This window comes from Pseudopodoces humilis, chromosome 3, assembly GCF_049639895.1.
Source record: "Pseudopodoces humilis isolate 2021_Gansu_Grassland_sample_001 chromosome 3, ASM4963989v1, whole genome shotgun sequence".
NCBI classification, from domain to species: Eukaryota; Metazoa; Chordata; class Aves; order Passeriformes; family Paridae; genus Pseudopodoces; species Pseudopodoces humilis.
In genome coordinates this window covers 98,709,036-98,725,453 of record NC_142202.1, presented here as the reverse complement: position 1 = coordinate 98,725,453, position 16,418 = coordinate 98,709,036, and the positions used below count along the sequence as shown (strand labels likewise).

The 16,418-nt window shown below is 34.9% G+C and overlaps 1 protein-coding gene across 4 annotated transcripts in view; it reads left to right on the top strand.

Annotated features, from left to right (window-relative positions):
- The window catches only part of MBOAT2 (membrane bound glycerophospholipid O-acyltransferase 2), a 94,568-nt gene extending 78,584 nt beyond the window's left edge, over positions 1-15,984 (top strand). For all 4 annotated transcript variants that reach the window (XM_005521878.3, XM_088052965.1, XM_088052963.1 and 1 more), the window contains 5 exons: positions 1,086-1,189; positions 1,535-1,599; positions 6,412-6,544; positions 9,020-9,171; positions 9,682-15,984. In XM_005521878.3, the coding sequence (XP_005521935.1) occupies positions 1,086-1,189; positions 1,535-1,599; positions 6,412-6,544; positions 9,020-9,171; positions 9,682-9,904 (677 nt within the window). In that variant the 3' untranslated portion in view covers positions 9,905-15,984. The remainder of the gene's footprint in view (positions 1-1,085; positions 1,190-1,534; positions 1,600-6,411; positions 6,545-9,019; positions 9,172-9,681) is intronic.
- The last annotated feature ends 434 nt before the right edge of the window (positions 15,985-16,418 follow it).

Here is a 16,418-nt window from a genome sequence, read left to right as displayed (position 1 = left end):
ACTTAAAAGTGTTAATGAAATGAATTACTTAAAATGAATACTAAAATGCTAGTTAATAAGATGAGTTCTACTCTAGTTACAGTCTTTGCATTCTAGCTTGTGAAAGACTATGGAGTTTGTCTCCAGCTGTTTCTAACTGAGCATAAAACTATTGCCTAGTGTTTGAAGTTGGCATAGCAACATCAGATGTAAGGCAGAAAATGTAGTTGTTTTCAGAGATATTTTTTAAAAAAAATTCACAAGGGAGCAAAAATATTATAAATTCAAAAACAACTCATTTGCTTGTATGTATTTGAAAAATACAGTTGAGGAAATGTTAGTGTCTGAGCTAACAAAGCTCAGGTGAAGGTGATGACTGAAAGTGACAGGCAGTAGAGATCCCTGCATTTTCCTGCATAGTCCAGATGACAGTAGCAGCTTTTTCTCCTAGGGAAAAATATTGTTTACTTAGAACATCTGACCTTTGACATGCTTAAGTGTAAATACTTCACATTCAAAGGTGTTATAACAGTGGCCTTGTGCCATTAGTGGAAGTTCGACGAGCTCTGTATTCCTTAGAAAATTACTGTTTTCTTCTGTTAGGTTCACACTGCTCTCTGTGAGGTGCTGTGAATGTGCACCTGCATAGAGGGAATCACACAATTTAATCTTTATGCTTTAAGCATCACTGTTGTTGCATAATGAAGACAAAGACATGCATCTGAGCACTGAGCTGCTATCTCAAATGATTATAACCAGCCACTGTTTTGTAGTCTCGACGCATCTCATTGAGTTTGTTTTTCTGTCTGATTGTTCAAGCAGGTCTGTGTAGGTGGTATGGGAGACAGGGAACATCTGTACTGTGAAGTAGCTAGTGCTACCTCTCATTCTTAAGCTTTTCTGCAAGTTTTTTAATTGGAAGCCAGTGTTAATTAGATTGTTTTCTGTTTGTTCAAGTCATCCTCAGATCCTCAGTATTTAAAAGAAAAAAATAAATGTAGTCTTTAAAATATGATTAATGTTTTGAACCAGTTACATGTTGTGTGATGCACAATTCGTAATACAGACAGTTTATAATTAATTGGTTCTTTCTTGTCTCATTGCAGCAGATGCAATTAATAATGCAGCAGGGTTTGGTTTTAGAGGCTACGATAAAAATGGAGTTACACGTTGGGATCTAATATCAAATCTGAGAATCCAGCAAATAGAGGTTTGTTTCTGGCTCTTTCAGAAAAACCTACATGTCCCTGTAGGTAGTTGCTCTTAATTTCAGTAACTTTTCCTATGCATTCATTCCTTTAGATAGTGAATATATTCTAATTAGGTCAGAAATTATGTGTTCACACCTTTAGGAAAGGGTGGAAAATAGCCTGTTTTGAACATGTTCTACTTGTCAATTGACTTCCATAGTATTTTGTGGTTATAAGTAAAGTAAATAACTTATTCAACTCATCACAAATTTGGATGGGAGGTTTTATAATTTATACACAATAACTTTGAAACACATTGTGACACTCTGCAGTTATGGAAATAATTAGTTTTTTTTACTTTACAGTTTTCCACAAGTTTCAAGATGTTTCTTGATAACTGGAATATCCAAACAGCTCTTTGGCTGAAAAGGTATTTATTTCTTAAAGGAAGTGTTTCTCCACTGAAGTATCTTGGATAAATATTTCTGTGAAGATGGTATAACATTTGAAGCTAACTCCCACAAAACATCACTTGTTTAGCAGCTGTGCAGGAGATTCTTCTTCTAATACTTGAATTAAAGCCTCTGAGTTTAGTACTTTTCTCTTAGTGTAAACTATCAGGTTATGATAGAAACTGTTTTTCTTCACAGGTCATAGGGAACCTAAAACTGTTAATCTGCGGAGGCATCTTTTTTCCCTCTCTTAGCATTCAGCCAGTGCATGTTGCTGAGAGCAGCAGGCAAAGTGTACATCTCAGCCTGTGAAAGCTCTGCATTATTTTTAGCCCTAGAGTGACACAGGAACTTCCATACATTCTCTTAAAGAATTTTCTGTGCTCCTTCCATTATGAGTGCATGACAGACATCAAACCCCACAATGTGCTGTCAGCAGAAATTCCAAATGAATCTCGCTCAGTTGCACTCTTTTTCCTTGCCTGGGGAACAGGTACAGTGCCCTGTGAACTACATCATTCTGCTTCTTTGTGGTAAAGTAAAAGTGTTCTTGAATAGTGCGTGGATGTTTCCCTTCTTCCAGTCAGACTGATCTCCTATGATCATATGAGTTGATCTCCTATGCACAAGTGCAAGTTTAACTGAGACCCCTATCTTGGGATCACTTAGAGGACTTTACACCTTATTCTAGGATAGCTGGCAACAGGATGTCTCTTCCATCAAATTTATTCATAGTATGTTCTCTTTCTTCCATAATTTCATCCCTAAATATTTTTCTCCCTCAATTTAAAAAATAAATTGAATTTTATGTGATTATTCTGGTTGTCTCAACAGTCAATGGAATCCATTGCTAGGACAGTCAACAAAAAATTGCATGTTTGCAGGTATTGAAGTGTAGCATTTCAAAAGCCAAATACGTAATTTATCTATTTTGGTTTAGTTAGAGAATAGAAGTTTAACAGTATTAAAACATAATAGGGAAAAGTTGTATTTCAGCTTTCAAATCTCCTAAATGGAATGATTCTAAACAAAAATTATTAGTGAAGAAGCATAATATTTCTGTCAAAAATGGAAAGAAAAATTGCAGATCAATTGCTCATGGTGATAATAAAAGAAGATGTGAGGAATCAATTAAAACATCTTTAATAAGTATTTTTTAAAACAATAATAGGAGAATCCTTGGACATTGTCTAAATTAATTCTTTCAAAGTGAAAGGGTGGGGAAAGGTGGATGTTCTGCAAAAGTTTTGTTGCAAGTAAAAGATTGTTTTAAGTGATCATATATGAGATCCATAAATTGTGGTAGAGAATATATTTTGTTACTAATTGTTTGGTTAGTTGCAATGCTCCAACAATTTGCATAGTGGACAAGCTCATGGATTACTTTAAACACCCACCTTTAATACATCATTTTTTTACCATTTATAGAAGTACCTAAAACTTTAGCCATTTATCTCACATGAAATACCAGACATTAGCATTTGTTCTGTTCTTTTCAGATAATTGCTAGAAAATGAACCATCAGTTACACCCTGATTGTGTGTAAAAACAAACTTGTAGAAAATGCAGTTAATGGAGCTACAGATCACAAAGAGGTTTAGTAAATATTTAATGTAGATCATAGTATACAGCAATTTAAAGGCATTAGTGTTACAAGCATGTAAGTTAAAATAGATATTTGCATAGTAGCACATATCAACAATATATGTTATTATAAAGTTTCCTGGCTGGGAAAGCTGTTATGCTCCCCCTCAGCCCTTTCTTTCTCTTTTTCAAAGATACCATCTCATCCCATTTGTCTTTGGTCATATTTGCAAAGCCTCTGTGGTTCTTGTTGCTCAATTTTGACATCTTTCCAAACCTCCTGTCTTAGAGTAGATGTAGTACTTCTGCTAAGACCTTCAAGGTTTTTCCCTGGATTTTTAGAGGCAGAGTTGATTAATTTGAGTGGGTTAGTAATAATTATTTTCCTTGGGTAATACTGGGATATATTAGAAAGGGTGTTATATCTGTCTTTTTTTGCAGCAGAAGTCTACTGTTGATTCATGCTTAGCTGATACTCAATGTTTCGTACTGTTGATCCATAATCATACTCAGCTACACTTTTTCAGTAATGTTACAGGAATGGTACTGGTTTGTGTCTTCCACTTTTCTTATTAGATGTTCTATGCTTTGGACTTCATCTTGTTGATTTCAGAACATCCTTCAAGTCTGCCAAGATCATTTTGGATTCTAGTGCTCTCTACTAAGAAAACAATGCTAATCTCGTCCATCCCACCTTCCACCTCAAAAAAAGAAGGGAAGACAAGGTGGAAAAAATACTTCTCAGTCTACCACCTAAGTTAGTAAAGAAAGTATAGAACCAGATCAAAGACAGTACCTTGTTGAACAGTTGATGCATCTTCCCACTTTTAGAGCATTATGGATAACTTGAACCACCTGTATTTGAATAGATTTTCTCAACCTGTTGTGATGACCATATTTCATTGGTTTATTTTTAGAATCAAATGGAGCATTTGAACATGATATACTATTGCCAAATCCATGGAAGTATTTAAATTTATTTTTTACTCTTTGAAATTGAAATCTGATGATATCTTTTTGTACTATTTTACCTCGTTTGCATTGATACAGCTGGAATTTGGTTAGTTAATTTAGTCAGTTTTGGTCACTCCTGAAAGCTTTCCAGGAACAATTTCAGTACTTCAAACCAAATAAAGATTGAAGACATATATCACTTTATTAATGAGATGTGATTAGCCACCAGTCATACACGTTTATAATTAATAGCAGTATTAGAGCACATAACATTTCACATGGGTTTAGTGCTTTGGTGTAATAAACATTTTAAACACTCTTCTGTAACTAATCCCAAGCAGACTAATAAGCGCATGTGTACGTACACAATTACATGCAAACTGCACCTCCTCTCCTAAGGATGTGCAGGGTACAAAACCCTGCTGGCATGCACTGCCTGTGGGAGATGTGGGTGCTCCAGCTTGGTGTGAATCTGCTGATTTCATATGACCCCTAGAAAGGCCTGGCACAAATCCACGTGCCTGCAGCTGACAGGGATGAGACACTGCTCCCTGGCATGGTGCACTGCACTGACAGGCCCATATCTGGGGGTGCAGCTCTGTGTCTACCAGGGATATTCTGTCTTGGCCAAGACAGGGGACATGGTGTTGGTGGGGTGACTTCTGGCAGGGTCAAATGAGGTTTTGATGAAAAGTATTTTGCTCCAAGATAACTCCCTGACTCAATGCAAATTTTCCTAATGGTTTGCTACTCCTGGGGCTGGCAGATTCTTTATCAAAAACGTCTCTGTTTACTATTCAGCCTGGCCAATGTTGCTTTCCTCTTTAAGGTGATCTGTTTTGGGCAAATGTCCTCAGATAGTTTTGAGTATTATGCCAGCCTCACGTTCTCATCTTAATTGCCACTGTGAGTGAAGCCCTTTAGCAAGAGGAGGTAGTTGTGCACATATCCTACTGAAGACCTCATAAGATAAAACTTACCACATCTATTTGACTGGAATAAACTAAATTAGAAAATTACACTTTTAATCTTTCTGTATTCAGATCCTGTCTTTTTAACTTCTGTTCCTCAACATTGACTACATCAGTAGGTTTTGGTAATCTTTTATGTGGAAGTTGCAGTAAAGTAGATAACTAGTGTATGTTGTGCCTCTCAGTATCATTAGCTTGTCATCTTTGAAAAACAGATGTGCATTCTCTTTCTCTGTTACTACCTATGTGGTTATAAAAATCATTTTACCTATTGGTGTCTATAGCCTTTTTAGTTAAAACTCATTTTTGTATGTTAGCCGTAGATTTGTGCTCATGCATGCTTGTGGTGTTTATTTTTGCTTTGTTAGTTTGTATCCATTTCCATATTTCCTATTGCTTTTTGGTTTTCAGATCATTAAAGGCATTAAAGAACTCTTGATGAAGCCATATCAGGACCTTACCATGTTTCCTATCATTCTTCCACATCATGATGGTTTGTCATTGTGTCATATAGTGTTGTCTTCTAGAAACCACCTTTCTTGGATTCCTTTTTTCCTTCTTCCTTCTAGAATTCCTATTATAGGACCTTGTCTAGTAATTCAGAGTCTCAATTTTAAAATAACAAAGAGTTTAGCATTTTCCTTATTTGATACTCTCTCAGCACTAGAGTATTTATTACAATTTCATCGTCATGCTCACCTAATTATGTCACACAGACACATTTTCAACTGGAGTTTCTTTATTATTCAAAATTGAAGGTAGTTGTTAAGTTTTCCCCTGCTCCTATAAGCTGCTCTTTTTTTATGGAAAACATATACCTGACTCATCCCAAGAATCTGGAGGTGGTTTGTGCCTTCCAGTGCAGCTTTTCAAACACATTCTTTAATGGCTCAAGATCCCTTATTAATGCCAAAACTCATCTTTGGATGGATGCTTGTGTATTGGTTCATTAGGAATAAGGACCATGTGTGATGGTACTGAGCACAAGTTTAGCACTGAGGGCTGGAATTGGGAGCTGTGAATAGCTTTAAGCATTTTCTGTCATTTCAAGCCATAATATAGTGACAACATATATTATTATAATTTATTATTATTATAGAAAATAATATTATTATAATAGAAATGCATTATTATAATAGAAAACTGTAATTACATTGAAACTTCTGTGTTGGAGATGAAACTGGCAAAAGTATAATGTAAATGTAATAGTAAATGATAGCTGGGAAGACTGTGTGTGATTTGTTTCATGTTACTTACCTTGAATCGTTTCTGACTTGCTAGAGTGTGCTATGAGCGAGCCACCTTCAGCCCAACAATACAAACCTTCATTCTTTCTGCCATCTGGCATGGGGTTTATCCAGGATATTATTTAACATTTTTAACAGGAGTACTAATGACACTAGCAGCACGAGCTGTAAGTACCAACCATCTTACTATTATTAAATAATAAGTTTTGTAGAAGCAAATTGATCATGTTCTTTGCTCCAAAGATGCCCTTTACTGTTGCTACACAATCTGTCTGATAGTGGTGTTTACTATTTTAATTATGAGAACAATGGGAATGATTAATTAAAAAATTATTGGAAATTAGACTGTATACAGCCTATAACATCTTTGTAGCATATCTTTTGTGGAATCTCTTCCTCTGTATTAACTGATGGTGTGATGATGTATAACAAGCTGAACAGGTTGTTTATAATTATCTAAAATAATTTTGAAAATATCAGTGACAATGAGTAGCTTAAAATTTGAGTGTCAATGCTATATACTTCTAGAGTCTGCTTCATCCCTAATTTCTCTCCAGTACTATTGTAAGGATGATAACTAAAGAATGTTCCCCCTCAAGGAGCTCATAAAAATCTCTAGTGCAGTTACTATTTCCAGTTGGCCAGCCAGTAGTGCAGTAACATTAACATGCTTCTGCTGTTGCTATTCAGAACCATATGGAAACAGCAAATCTGCCAGGAAATCTCTCACAGTTCTGCCTGAGAAAGCTGTGTAAGAACAGGGACAGGTTTATCAGTCACTCAGTGGAAAAGAGGAACAAATTACACATCAGATCAGAGCAGCATAACAAAGCATTTTTTGTTGAAAGAACCAGGAGAGTGAGAAATTAAGATGACTGCTGTGTGGTTGCTATAATAGCTAGAGGAAGGTGGTACTTCAGATTTGGGTTGTTACTACATCAGTAAAACAAATGGTTCTCTTTCTTCACAGGATATGGGTATAGTCCGTGTTTGACAGAACTGACTCCTTTCTTTACAATAGATACAGTTTTCTTCTTCCAAATCTATCACAGAGAACTTTTGACATTTATCAGCCAGGGGCTGGTGCAAAAGCCAAGGTTCTGGGACAGTTCACAGATAAAAGTTGTTTACTTAGGGAGATGAGTCCAGTAAGTTGGAGTGCTCACTGCCCTTCATCCTGGGCTTCTCTAGTTGACTACATTGTATTCATGTTTCATATGTATCAATCAATAGGCTAGTAAAAATATTTTGAGTTTCGGTATCAACAGGCACTTAATATTAATTAAGATATGTTACAGCATATTTGTTATTTAACTCTACTAGCCTTTAACTGCAAAGTTTGGCAGCACTGATCCACACTTCGTTCTGTTATGGCTAAGTGTGTATCAAACTTATTTTACTGCCTTTGATTGTTACACGTTTCATAACTGGGTGTTTACTAGTGGCAGTCATAGAGTTTCAAGTCCTAAAATACAAGATTACAAGAAACTTTGTGAAGCTTCATCTGAGTTCTACAGAACTCATAAACAAGTCATTGCATGTGACCCTAGGAATAACTAGAGGGAGATGGCAGAATGAAGGGTATGTTGCTAGAATTACTTGTTTGACTTAGCTTAACTAAGCAAAGACTGAGTGGGACTGTGGTATTTACAGGGCAATTAAAATAAGAAGAACAAGAAGGGTCAAAAAGAGTTTTTCTCTAAAAATAATAAAAATTTAAAAATAATTTTCTGAAAAAATAATTAAATCAGCAGGAGCTAGCCTTGGATATGTTCTTTGGAATGAAGAGTTCTAAAGAAACTGAGGGTTAAGGAAGCTAAACAGTGCACGCTGGTGTGCAGCTTTTCAGAGAGCACTGCTTCAGTGCAGGTGACCAGGAGGTGGCAGCTGTGATATCAAGTTGGGTTCAAAGGCTGAATTGAGCCCATCTTGGTTTGTCAACACATAAGAGTGTGAGCAAGGATAACAGTTCAATCAAAGAAAGGGAAGAGGCAAAGATTTACTGATGTCTTTATAACTATAGACTTAAATAAAGCTGAACCCAACCCTGTGTGGGATTTGGATTTGGGATTTTTAAATACTTCTGGTATTCAATCTTTTGAGCAGAATTTTAGAACAAAAGAAGATTTAGCATAGAAATTTGAATAATTTTATAATAATCCCACTTGATAGAAATTAAGACTTAATATGTAATTAGGACTGATATTTTGTATATTCTGATATATACCCTGCTTGCCTTAAAATCTATTTTATTAACAAGCGTATGAGAATGGCTTACTATGTAGACGCTTTTGTCAGAAACTTTCTGGCCGTCATTTACTCCAATCCTCTATATTTACAGAATGGCTTGATAGACTACAATGTCTGCCTCATTCAGACAAGCAGTGTAGACTTGCGTTGGATTTAGGGTAGGATTAATTTACTTAAACTCTGTTTAAATTGATAAATGCTTAAATTCCCATGCTGAATGAAGTGCAGGGAATTTGAGCCAATTCCTGTTGAAGTTGATGGGCATTTTGAATAGTTGAAAGATATTTGACCAAACTAGCACTTAAATTCACCCTATGACTTTTGTATTAATGCAACAAACTGAGCTCTCAAGGTTTATTCTTCAGCTAATTTAGTATTACCTACTTTTTCAGATAAGAAACAACATCAGACACTATTTTGTTGAATCTCCTGCTGTTAAACTATGTTATGATATTGTGACATGGATGGCAACTCAAGCAGCAATAAGTTACACAGTTGTGCCATTTGTACTGCTCTCTGTAAAACCCTCTTTGACCTTTTATAGGTAAGCACATTCTACCTGTTTTCTTTAACTTGGAATAGAAGTATTTTCAGTGGCAGAGGATTTCTGAAGCTATTTTAGTGACAGAATTTAATTCTAAGATCAATTTGTAGGTGAGTGAACTGTATTTCTAGTGCTTGAATGTAGTGTGTCTTGTGTTGCTCACATTTTCCTGTCATAACAGAATTATTTTTCAGGGGGCAGGGAAAAAAAACCAAGCAAAAACAAAACCAAAGGATACCTTTGAAATTACTATATACCCTTGAACTATTTTATGGCATGACTAGATATTGACTTCCCAGATATAACTTGTGAAAAAAGTTGAAAGAAGACTTCTGTTCACTTCATACCTTGTTACAGTCCTTAATAATGTGAGGGAAGACTTAAATTCTGATTTTCCCCTTATTTTACTTTTCTTAAAGGAAATATTAATGTTTTCATATCTTATGTGCAATGTATATCTGTAAGTATGGTCAGAGTTTCATTGATATATTATTTCTGTTTGTTTTTTAGCTCCTGCTATTTCTGTCTTCATATTGCCAGCATCCTGGTGTTGTTGGTATTTCCGTTGAAAAGAACTCAAAGAGGAAGTAAAAATCATGAAAGTGTCCAGCCTGTGTGGTCCAGAAAACTAGAAGAAGAAAGTCTTTTGCAAAAGAACAATTATTCCACAACAAATAATAGTTTCAGTCAAAAACAAGAAATAACCTGCAGATATCAAGCATTAAAACAGTGATTGAGGAAACACTATGATGAATATATTTTGTATGTTTTCAGAAACCCATTTTTAGCACCTTTTAAAGGGGTTTGTATTTGTTTGCAAAGATATTTAGTAAGAAAAGAATGCATTACCTAGGAAAATCACATACAATAGCAAGACTGGAAACAAAACAAATTAACCCCTCCCATGCCATGCCCCTGTGGGTCACGCCTTATATGAAGATATTACCGTTATTTCAATGGGCACTCAGGACTTGCAACGTATGTCCATAGGGTCATATGTGTGCCCTTTGCTGAATGTACGTTGTGTATCCCAAGGCACTGATGGGGTGGAATAAAATTGTGTCAATCTAGGATTAACAAATGGAAATTAATTTTTCCAACTGAATTACTTGCCTTAAACCCTCTATTTACTGAAATATTGTTTTTAAGTGGGCATTTCAAGTTTGATTTTATGTGGAAAGTATTTCACATATGTAACACTATGTGCTATAAAGAAGATAAAAATAAGGACATGCAAAGTCACTAGTAGACTTTGGAATCTTTCAAAGGGAATTGCAATAAGCATCTCAGTATTTGGAGGGTTTTCTTAAAGTATCTCCAACTATTAGAGTACATTACAGAACTGTAAACATTGATGCCAAATTATAGTTAGGTTTCTTTGATAAAGAGTATATAATTACTCTGAATGGATTAAAATGGCCCTTCTGAATGGATTAAAAACACCTCAAATTTACCTTTTCCAGATATTTATAGCTCTAATGTAGGTTTCTTTTACTGTAAAGTACCTAAATCCAATAAAACACTGCCAAGTGGGCTTTGCAGCCAGAGGGGGAAAGGCAGCCACAAGGCACAGAAGACAACAAGACACTGGGATTTCAATGAAAGTGCAGTTTTGCCCTTAAATACCATGTTCTAGAATAGAACTGTTTTACAAAAACTAATTTTTAATACTTAAAGTTATTTTGAATTTTCAGGCATCAGTTAGTTGATGATGCTTTCAGTATAAAATAGCAAAATTACCTTGAAGCTCCAGCACATAGGTAGTCAAACATGAAATGACTATCACAACCAATTTCTATATGCTTGATAATTGATGAATCTTTATCCAAAGAAGTGTGTGAATTTGAGGAAAAGCTTTTTCTTTGAATTAGAATTTTAGATGCAAATTACATGTCATATTTCTGGGTAACATAATGAAAGAAAGAAATCCTTCAGAGTATCTGACTGTCTGAATTATGGAACTGTGTCAAGGAAACAATGCAGTGGTTATATCTATTCCTGATCATTTATTGTGATGATAGTCAGTGCTAGAGTACTACTGTTAAAGGGCTACATTTTAATTGCATATGTTCTGTATTTTCATGTAATTTTTTTTTAGTAAACACAAACTGTTCATCCATGTGGGGTTTATTTCTAATTTTAAACCAGATACATAATAATACCAGAGAAAAATAATGCAGCTGGTTGACAAGTAACTAACAAATGATTGAAAAAATTTTGTCATAATATTTTGAAGCCTAAAGTTTTCATCAAAAATCTAGTTCCAGTTGGATGAGTACTCTTACTACCAGAAGTGCAGTGATGGTCCTCAGCTTTGGGGATATTGCCATGCAAAAATCATCACAGTACTCCCTGAAGAACCAGACCCTAAGTTAGGTCAGAGTTATTTGCTTGTTGTCATAACTCTGTGTCTGGCCTTTGGTTCCTTGCCTAAAACTCCAGAAGGAGAGGAACATAACTTCCTATATATGTAGGTTAGCACTAATTAATCTACTCAGGAAGGGGGAACTGAATATGAAATGAGAGTGGATGAGTCTGTTAAGATGAGCAGGGATGTTCATTGTTTCCGTGACAGCTGTATTATCTTTAAGATAAAATAATCTGACTTCTAAATCCTTACTTTGATTGCCCAGGTAGACTTCCCCTTACATGGGGTTGTGGCTGTCATATGCTTCTTTGACACCACATTATGGTTTTCTTTTTATTAATAAGTAAGGGCATGCTAGTTTGTTTGATCATCCTTGTTAGAGAATCAGGAAAGACATTTTTTTTGTTTTCTGTACTTGAAGGGACATTTACATAAAGGAACAAATTAGATTTGCACATTTCTGAGTGGGTAAGTAGAAATAGGGTTGATTCTTTCCAGCATTTGTTACTCTTGAGCTTAAATTCATCTTATTGGCGTAGTCTCCAAATCTATTTAAATTTTTGGATGCCAGTACAATGTGCTGTTTTCCTATTTATGTTCTCGTACTCTTGCTTTATTGTTTTGGCATGTGTGCCCATGTGTGCTGTGGAGGCTTACAGATTCTTCTTAATGAAATATGGAAACAGTTGTAAAAGCTCACAGAAAATAAGCAGGTTTAGGGTAGTGCAGACTGGTACTTCAGTGTGGGTGAATTCAGAGGTACAGAGGTACAGTTTTGTTCAGAACTTGCATATAGGGAAGTCGAAGCAACTAAGAAAGTACATTTATGCTTTCATTGAGCACAGGTGGCAAAATACAGGTTTCAAAATTGGACATGACTTTTTTTCTTCGTGATTTGTACTCATTAAGTAATTGCAACACAAGAAAATTATGACAATTAATTAATTCTGCACAGAATTTAAGTATAGCGTCCTAGAATTTACCCTTTAAATGCCATTGTTAAAAGTACTGTTTGAACAAAAATCTGCTCTTCATGAGAATGAATCCTTTTGGGGACTATGGAAAGAAGTGTTTTGTTTTAATGGCAGCACTCTGATTTTAGTCAGACTGGGGTTTCAATATTTCTTTCCCTCTGCTTTACTCATATTCTGCCTTGCAATTACACTGTTTTTTTTTATCTTTTCAGTCAGAAGGTCAAGAGCAGCCAACCCCAATGCTTTAGATAATTTTTAGGTTTTATACACATCATTTGATAATACTAAATTTGAAAGGATGGGAGTGATTACTGTTGCTTTTCCTGGCAAAAATTTTAGAAAGTGTATTTCCTATAAATGTTTTGGACATGAAGGAAACATGATTTTAAGTATTCTTTTACTTATTAAATCATGTATATCCAAAAGGTAAAAGTGTTTCCTGTATTGCAGATCAGCACATTATGAAAAATAAATGCAACATATCATTCATAATTTTATGGTGCTTTGCAGATATTTGCCTATTGTGAACAGTTCATTCAGGCACTTAATGAGTTAGTTAGTAAATGTAGTCACCCTGATTGTAACTATTTGCTTGCTTAACATTTTTTAACTTTTATGATTCTATATTAATGAGAGAGATATATATTACGTATTTAAATAATAGTTTCAGTGGTGCCCACTACTGTTATAATCAAGAAGGGTTTGTTAGCTTTCCAGTTATAGATACGCCCTTCTTATTCAGGAATCCTATTCTTCCCTGGCCATTCCTTAAGTTGACATGTAGACAAGAGTTCAGTAATTGGTGACATTTGAAAATGTATTACATGTAAAAAAAAATTGGTATGCATTTCAATATACTCTTAATAATAAATCACACTTTAGTGAGAAGACCATGAACAGACCTTGGTATATTCCCTGCTCTACACTGACGTATGGTAGAAGTTTTACCAATATAGCAAATTATTTATTAGAGGAATTTTACACTTGAAGAACTTGTTCTGTTTCCCCCAGGGGAATAAGTAATATTAATATAAATGCTAGGCTTGTATGACAGGATGCACAAGGTAGTTTTGCCTCTTTTGATGTCATTGATTTGGATAGTGATAAAATGTCCTCTGATGCAGAGGAAATATTTAAGATCATTACCTCCTGTCTAATTCATATCAAAAGTAATTTTAACAAAACCTAGATTTTTCTCTCAGAAGCTTTGCAAACAAATTGTTGGCAATTTGTTTAAATACATGGTCAAATGTGTCTTCACGTTTGCATACAAATGTGTAACTTGCTTATATGTATACTTTCACATGTTCAACTTTATAAGTTGGCCTTGAAAGACAAATTTAAAAGCACAAGTTACTATAATTTAGGCTTTCATTTCCCTTATCTTTAATTCTTTCACTTTGTAATTCTCACTGAATTCTGAAATCAAGCTTGAGAATTTAGTTTTCATTGAAAATTTTGAAATACTACCATCTATGTAGAAAAGTGATCAGTGTTAAAAAGCCAGATGGATATAGATTTAAGGATTTTAATATGATGCAGACTATCTATGAAAAAAGTACACATTAGTTCTGTGCTGATGCATCACAGCATTTCACTACATGATTGACCTTTATTTAGGTCCAATAGTGCTCTGAACTGTACTATTTTTTAATTTTCCTGTTTTAAAATCAATTGACAATAAGTACTTCACTAAGTAAGCAGGCATTCTAGTGAATTGAGCCTACTTTCATAAGATTACCAGATCTGTCTGCATTTCAGCTAGATTTTGCTGTCAGTCTTCATCTTCACAGTCTTGGTAGAAAAGGACGGCAGTGGAGAAGTCTCTAGTCAGAAACGTGTCCCATCTGTGGCTGGAAGGGTTTGCCACTCAATTCCTGCAGCTAACCATAGCTAACCCTATGTGCAGAGCTTAGCAGAGGTTCTACTTGCTTGTGACCCAGGCTGCAGCTCCTCTGTGCTACATCTGGCTGGATTTTTGACATGTTTGCTGTCTTAATCTAGACTATTTTGCAAACACCGTGAAATCTAGGCATCCACAAAGTTACAACTACAAATACTGCAACACTTGCTTATTATCGTCAAAACTAAATTTAAAAAAAAAGATTTCTTAAAAACTTGTTTCAGAATGGGCTTTTTGTAGGTTTTTTACAAAATCTATCCATCAAATGTATCAATTTTTGTTACATTAAATATTTAAACCACAGTTTTTCTCAGTTTAGGTATACAAGTGTGCAAAAGTAAATGTTGCCACTTTATCATCATTTGTGCGTTAGCTGTGTGTCCAGTGACTTAGACCTGGTCTTGGTTGTAGATGGTTTTAGATTTTCTGAACTCATGTGCATATCCATATAAACATTGCATAAATTTTGAATTGAAAAACTGTGTGACTTAAGACTGAGATCTGAGGTAGGACTACTTCTGGAGGAAAGTTTTTGTATTGCTAGTGACTCAGTCCAGCACCTTATTCCAAACAAACCTCTTGGCAAAAGAGACCTTTGCACAATCTTCTTCCTTCCTTTTGTTCTCTAAGAGGGAGGTACCCCAGGCTGGATTTTCATTTAGGTTTCACTACAATATGTCACATGAATAGATAGCTGTGGTCCTTGCTCTAGCCAGATTAGACTAGAAAACTGGGACAGTGTAATCTGAAACAAAAAAATAGAGACATTGGGGTGCCTAGAGACTGGTAATCAGAAAAATGCAACACTGGTTATTAAAGGTGCAACAATTACTACAATAAGTTAAGGAGTATTTGCCTATGCATCTTTTGCCTTTCTCTGTGTTTTTCAGTTCTCTTTACATCTTTTCTTTGTACCTTCTTTTGTCCAGTGATGTTGACTATTTCTATGATGAATCTGCTGATGTGTCTTACTGTGACAAAGGTGTCAAAATGCTACAGTAGTCATTAGGTAGTTACTCTTAAATCCCAGACCTCAGATGTGTTCTAGATCAATTAGAAGAGAACATTCAAAATGTGTTGGATGAAAAATAGTGTAAGATGGGTAATATAGCATTATTCAGAGCTGTTGTAATAAGTTATTCAATTTAAGGATTTAAAATATGGAACTTTATTCTTTCCTGCCTTGGTTACACATTCAAAGGAATAGTTTTACCTCAATGCAGAAGTAGTTATGCCTCCAACCACCCATATGTTAAAGTGAGAGAACACCCCTAAGAGTGGATAGCTACAGTATTCCTAAATTTGCCTTTCCTGGTTCAGATTATAATACATTGTCAGTGAATTTCATTTTTATTATTCCAAAATATATATTTTTTAAAAAGTGTTATTTTTCAACAGATCCATAAACTAAGTGTTGGTGTATGGTAAAATTAAAATACCACTGTTAGTTACACTGTGATTGTGATATTTTAATAATTACTTATTTCTAATTTGTCTCAGCAGTGCTGCAGAAGCAGCATGCTGTTATGTTTTAAAGGTGTTTTTAACTTGCCTATAAATGTTCTTTTCTAATTTGTGTCTTTAAATCTGATTAAACTGTAGTTTAAAAAAAGTGAATTTGTTTTTCTAAATTCTTTGCTGTCTGTCTTTAATGAGTGGTGAAGAACATTATTTTAATGCAGTTTCTCCTTTGAGATTGCTAAATATACATTGCATGCATTTACACTGTAATTTGGAATGTTTTAGTTCAAAATTGCTTTTATTTAGTTTGTTTCCTAGAGCTTATATACCAATATATGTATACAGTTATTTTTCAGTAGAACTAGTAAATAATTTTGAGTCTAGCCTCTTGTTACTGGGGAAAGGTCCTTAAGCAGTTTAAACCCTCCATCTCAGAGCATATTGCTACCCAATGAGCGCTACTTCTGGATATGACAACTGGGGTGATTTTAGCATGAGAAATGGAAACCTCATAACTGAGAAATCAAATTCAGAGCTTTGG